Source organism: Calidris pugnax, unplaced genomic scaffold (assembly GCF_001431845.1).
Source record: "Calidris pugnax isolate Ruff unplaced genomic scaffold, ASM143184v1 scaffold54, whole genome shotgun sequence".
In the NCBI taxonomy this organism is placed as follows: domain Eukaryota; kingdom Metazoa; phylum Chordata; class Aves; order Charadriiformes; family Scolopacidae; genus Calidris; species Calidris pugnax.
In genome coordinates, this window is record NW_015090864.1 from 8,740,073 (window position 1) to 8,746,716 (window position 6,644).

The window sequence follows — 6,644 nt, forward strand, 5'->3', positions numbered from 1 at the left end:
TTGGAATTACGTCACTTGGGTTGGCCAGTGAAACTGGAGAACTCGCCCCTTGGATTTAACAGTGAGGATAATTAAACAGAGGAGCAGCATACCGAGACGGGGTGGGATGTTTTGTCACCTCAGGACTTTGTGCAAAGGCGGGCCCTCTCTCCGCTATGCTCCGCGGCAGCAGCAGGAGCTGGGGATGCGGTGAGAGCATTAGTAGGTCAGATTGTGGTGTGTGTTGGGCAGTGGCTCGGGCTGAAAGGAGGGAATGTGAAAGTGTAGTGTAAGGCTGTAATTGCAAATTGAGTCACGTGTATGAAATTATACTGAAGCTGTGATCTGGGGCGAATTTTTATAATGGCATATGCAAGCGTGGTCAGTCTAAAATAACAGATGGTGGCTGCCACTCAGGAGTAAGCTAGCTACCTTTGAAACAGCAATTTATTGCTTTGACTAGAGAGATGTTTCTAAGAGCAGAAAATTAGAAAGCACACTACTGAACCCAAGGTGCAGGCAGCCTGCTGCCCTGTTAAACTCCATGTGCACGTCACAGCTGTGGCTGCTTTCATGGTTTTAAGGAGGGCAGAAGAATGGGCGTCAATCTTAGCAAAAAAGTTAGTAGATTTTGAAAATAATTTTCTCTGGGACTTGAGCAGAAAGCATGAATCCCTCCCACCCCCAGCCTCAGTGCTTCAGAGCCTGAAAGTGGACAGAGGCTCCTGCAAAGTCTTCATCTTTGCAGGAAACCTATAAAAATCAGGCCATGGCCTTTGTCACTGACTGATGTGGGTCGAGAAGCAGCAATGATGCATGTTAATCGTCAGTCGTGACTGAACAGCTTGTTTCCTTCTGCTGACTCCTACGCTCTCCTGTGCTGGCAGGAGGAAGGTGGAGCAGACCCGTGGCTGCTCTCTGCGTCCTGGTAGGGCAGGCAGGTGTCAGGCAGGGCAGGCAGAAGTAGGATACCACGAATGGGTTGGGTAGGAGTGTTTTCCTGAGGACACTTGTCCTTTTGGATCAATCACTCAATGTGCACTCCTCCCTTGCAGTTGCCACTCACGATTCTGACGAGTTTCATAGTCAGTGACTGAACAAACCTGTGACTTTGGGAGGTGCAGATGGCAGGAAAGTAGAAAGCCAGAAGGAAAGTCAATCCGGGAATACAGCAGAGACACTTACCAATTGGTTTTGGTCCTTGCCGAGTCCTTGCTACCGAACTTTGTTGGAAGTTGGTTTCAGCCAGCTTTATAAAAGCTGGAATAGCTTCTGTGCTCTTTATAGTTCTTCTGGAAGTAGAGGAGAAGGGGATGAAATGGACAGAGTGGGCCAGTAGATGCTGTTTGTTTTGGACAAGAATTATCCAGGTTGTAAACCAGGTGTAATTCCAAATGGTATGGACTCTGCTTCATCTGTGTCTGCTCCTGGCAGCTGACAACTGTAAAAACATACCAAGTTAGAGTGATACCTAACTGCATCTGAGTGAATCTGTTTTCCAAATGTCAAAGCTGGGGGAAGCTCTCAGCAAGCTGTTCTCCCCGCCCCCTGCAATGCACTTCTAGAGTTTAGATGGCTAACAATTGCTCTTAAGGGAGGAGATTTGAAAAGCTGTTCTCCAAGGCCAGAGCTGTTTGGCTGGAGCCGGTTCAGCCAGGCAGTAGCTATGGGCAGTTTCTATGGCCACTCCATGATGCTGGCGACTCACCAAGACACAGGTTCACTGCGAATCAGTCAGATGGTACCGGGGCTGCCACCTTGTCATGCAGATTTTGTTCTCTTGTGACTCTGGGGCTAGTCTTGTAACCAAGGCAGCTAAATATGCTTTTAATTAGGACTGGTTGAAGTATGCGAGTGAAATAAGCACCAAAGGGTTACATCTTTAGTGTGCGATCTTTATTTTTACTGGGAGCTGCTTCACTTGTTTGGATTGGGTTTTTGGCCGTGATCACCCAGCACAGCATCACTGACACCAACAGACTGGCAAACTTTGACCCATCCTTTCTTCCTCGGTGTGGGTAGAAAAGGAAATGGTCGAGAGTGAAATTATTTATCACAGCAGGCTCGAAACAGAAAAGACCTGACAGTTTTCTCTTGAGGAATACGCTGTATTTGTGCGTTATCTCCTACTTTGGCCAATCTGTTTCTGTGTGTCAGTGATAACGCCTGAAAGATTTCCACTTTTCACCGTTATCATTCCGGAGGCTGGTAGGAGACCATGTTGTCAAATGCCTAAATATCTTCATACCACATTATTTTAACATTTGAGTTGTTTCATTTATAAGACAATGAAATATGTGGCATTCATTTAAAGTCATAATTTACATTGACTCACAGTATTTTTTAAGGGAGAGTTGCTAGAATTGCTTTCAACAATGCAAACATCTGAAGAAAATGGACTTGCAAAAAAAAAAAAAAAGTGTTCTGATAATTATGATATAAAACAGCAGTATCAAAAAGAATCGTGCCTGTATGTGGAAACCTTTTAGAAATACTGACAGTGTTTTGAGAATGAAAAATGAGAAAATTATGAAGCTGATAACCTGTTAGGGTTTAAAGATCCTTTCCCAAATATCTGTGTTAATGTTTCATAGGTATTACATGAACTAGTTCTGATCAGCTGATATGATGCTGTTTTTCCCTCCAGTAAAGGAAAGAATCCTTTGAATAACACCCTTCGGATGACTGATTCTCAGGAGTCAGCTCGTCTGTTCCGCCTCCATTGGCCTCTGTGGGAAAGCAAAGAGATGCTTGAGCCCTTCTGGGATGTGTCTTTTACGGCAGTTGATGAAATGCCAAGGGATTCTAATTTTGACAATGTAGAGGTGACCAAGGGGCTGACGTTGACGTAAACTTCACGTTTTAGGAGACGTTCATGCAGGATCCCTGGGGACAGGACTGTAGCTCAGGAGGGTGGCAGGGTGCAGGGAAAACACAGCGTCATCTGCAATTCTGCAGAGCACTGCCAGTTTTGCTCTTCCTTAAACAATAAAACTGGTTTCCACTCTAACTTTGCGCAGGCTAATCGCTCATGGCAGAGTTTCTAAATAAATATCTTGCTTCTTGACTCAGATGATTGCAAAAGATGAAGTCATGCTGTTGGTACAGCGTAGGAGCTAGAATGATAACCTAGGAACAGTTTTCCTTCGCTGCAAGGGAGTGTATTTCCTCTAACGCACAAACTTTTGATAATGGGTCGAGTGATTTTAGCCTAAAGACTATTTTGTGGCTCTCCCCAAGTCTTAAACCGAAGAACTGCAGTTCTGCCCTGGGCACAACTCTAATTGCGCCTGGGAGGAGCTCTGATTAGGAGCAAGCTTTAGCCACAGCGTGGCTTCATGCTCCTCTGACCTCCCACCGCTTCCTTTTCCCACCTTAATTGTGCTCTTGGTGCTAAATTGATGGAGAACCAGGTGCGATGGTGACATGGCTTCCTCAGGGTCGCACCTGCCTGCCTGCAGACAGAATGGGGGAAAGAAAGGGATTTCTGACAGGCAGAGCTGTGCCCTTCCTGGGCCGTTCCTCTGACTCCCAGCCCTGCCCCTGAGCTGGCTGACTCTGCTCGTCCCTGCTCACTGGGCTGTGCTGGTTCCCAGTGGCAGAGCACTGCTGAGACAGAAGATCCCTCCAGCTATCTCAAAGTACCACAGAAGAATGATTATTTGAGGGAAATGCGTGCTACCTTTGAGTTTAGATTTAAGTGCACTTGGGTAGGTGTGGTGTTGGCTCTGCACAGGTCACTGTCTGTGCAAGCCTGCTGGCAAGTTGCATTTTATTGCAAGTTTGGGGAAAAGACCAAGATGCAGAGCAAGAACTGGTTTTCATGCACCTTTGTGGGTGGGGAAAAAAAACATTGAGATGATGATGATCACGTGGCTGGAAGCTTCTGCCTACTGAACCTGTAGCAAATAATTGTTGCTTGAATTTAATACTTCCATACACTACAGGAGCCGCGGTAGAATTATAACCTGTGGTGCACAGTTAAGCATGAGCAGGCTGATGACCTGCATATAAAATGCATATTGGTAAACACTGAGCACCTTCTTATTTACTCAGGACTCTCGGCACTCCCTCGTCTTAAAATGGAAATGCAAATATCGTGGTAACTGACTACTATGAGCAGGAAACTCCAGTACTTAAATAGCTCCTGCTGTATAAGTCTTATTTATTGCTTCCGTTTTGAAAATTATTCTAGTTTTGCATGTGCTCTAATTTTGAAGCTTTTCCTGAATGGCTTTGAAGTCTTTTGAAAGTTCTCTAGATCTTTTCAAACTTCAAAGATTGATAACAATTTCCTTCTATCCTATGTAAGGGATATAGTAGAAATGATCATTTTTGAAAAAAAAAACCAACAAAAAACAAACCACATTAGAAAGCCAGACCTTTTCTTTAAGATTCCTTAAACCATTCAGAGAATGTGTGCTTTTGCTAGAGGGAAAAGTCCATGAATGCTGTGAATAGTGTTTTACAAGCCATGTTTCCTCAGGATACAAAGAAGGCAGCAAGAGGAGGAAGCAGAAGCAGAGAGAGGAACAGAAGAAGAAGAAGTCAACCAAAGGGAGTTACTAAAATGGACTTCTCTGCCATGCCAATACCTTTATAATAATGACAACTTAATGTTACATTTGAGCACACCTCTTTTGTGTATACTTTTTGATTGTTCACACTGCTAGCAAGGAAGTGACTCATGTTTAAAACTGTACTAAAATTGCACTATGTTATTCTTTTTAGTTTCACGGAGTGGCTTTCTTGCCAGCCAGGTTAGGGAATTCGAACGAGGCTGATCTTGGTTAGAAGTGCATTATGTTTGAAGATTGGAAAGCGTTACAGAATTTCTTACCTCTTCCTTCCCTGGGACTAAAATGACTCTAGTCTAGTGTTTGTTTGTTTTGTAGGGTATAAAGGGTTGTGCAAATGCCTGTTTATTGGTGGCCCTAGCATCAACATCAGGCCTGTTGAAAGAAAAGTCCTATTCACTTGTGTCATTTGGAATGGGACTGAGACATGAGCTCTTGTAGGGTAATTAATGCAAGTTTAGTAAGTGACTTCTACGGTTATTTTTTTCCCCAAGCTGGGCAGCAAAGGTTTGTCCCTGCTATTAAAATGTCCCTTCCTTTTAAATTGTATCATGAAGTTTTATCTTCTGATTTTAAGAAACTTAGTGTAATGATGGTCTCCTGAAAGCACTCCTACTGATTTCCTTAAGCATAGTTGACTTCTGATGAATCATTTAGTGAAATCATTCCTCATTTTAAAAGTTTATTTTCAGAACCTAGAGACAAATGATCTAAGTGCTACTTTAAAACTGCTTTTTGTTTCTGCTGAGTAGGTTTTAGATAACAAATGTTTTTTTTCATCATCCTTTTAAGATTTTATCAAGTTGTTTCTGCAAAGAACTTACACCTTTATGTATGAGAGCATTTTGCATTGGGTTTATTGCAGGACTAATTTTTTTTAGCTTGAAAAGATGTCTTCGATTTAAAAGAAATATGTATTTTCTGGCAAGATGACTTCCTTGCTTCCCATACTTGTCTCATGTGCATGACACATTGCTTCTCTTAACCTCTTAGTTTGTACAGAGCCCTTCTGTTGCCTTAAGCATTTACCTGCATGTTTCTTGTCAGTATGTTGCCTCCTCTTTTTAACCTCCAGGTAGGAGTTATCAGCTTATGGTTTTGTTTTGTTTCTTTTATCTTCCTCTTGCCAATACATTGTTAATGTAATATACTTAAACCTGGCAATATTGAAAGTCCGCAGTTCCTGGAGAAACCCACGCATCTTAATGTTTAAAAGATGTAGGATTGCATGTAGGGAAGAAGCTAAACAGAAAAATCAAGTCTGCATTCTAGCATGGATTGATATAACAAATCCTGGTGTCTCTGGTATCTGAATAGTTTAGCTTCAAATGCTTACATTTCCCAGTGTAACCCTACGCAAACATATAACCATACATGAACTCTGTTAGGGTATTTAAATTATGGTTAATATAAAATAAGACTCAGTACCAGTTTTCTGTCACTTAAGTACCACTTTCTTTTTGTTTTGTGCAGTGTTACTAATATTTAAAAATAAAGAGAATTCTCCTTTATACTTCGTCCTCTTGCATTGTGCTGTAGATTGGAGCTGGCATCAGTTGTTCATGTTTAATTTCAATTCCAGTTTAGGCTGCAAGCACAAAGGGGAGAGCCCGCGTTCACAAAATGCCCACAGGCCGAGTTATTCCTTTTGCTAAGTCCATGAGCAAGCCAATAACAGTGTCAAATGGCTGATACTGGAAAATGAGGGTTCGTTCTGGCTGGAAACATCGCTGTCAGGAGGGTACACCTCAAATGGAGCTTGCACATTCGCTGCGCGAGGAACATTCACACCAGATAATACCCAACACTTGGAATTGCATCCCGTTTAGTGTGCTTTCCTTTCTCTGGGAGAAGCCTGCCCCAGTACATATGCCAATTTTAAAGCTATTAGTGCTCCTTATTTGTTGGGGAAATAGCGCATGCTCTGGAAAAGCAGGAGGGGTGGAGGGCGGGAGAGGTGACACCAGCGCAGGGCTGTCCCTGTGCTGTGAGCAGCCCCACGTCACTGCACAGAGTGGCTCCAGACCAAGAATGTGCCCTCAAGAGTTATACACCTCCAGACCAAGAATGTGCCCTCAAGAGTTAGAG

General features: G+C 43.1%; 1 protein-coding gene across 2 annotated transcripts in view; it reads left to right on the forward strand.

Annotated features, from left to right (window-relative positions):
* The window catches only part of DNAJB6 (DnaJ heat shock protein family (Hsp40) member B6), an 81,585-nt gene extending 75,515 nt beyond the window's left edge, over positions 1–6,070 (forward strand). The window contains exon 10 of one of the 2 annotated variants that reach the window (XM_014944954.1): positions 4,466–6,070. In XM_014944954.1, the coding sequence (XP_014800440.1) occupies positions 4,466–4,548 (83 nt within the window). In that variant the 3' untranslated portion in view covers positions 4,549–6,070. The remainder of the gene's footprint in view (positions 1–4,465) is intronic. The other variant, XM_014944955.1, reaches the window with a different exon arrangement.
* The last annotated feature ends 574 nt before the right edge of the window (positions 6,071–6,644 follow it).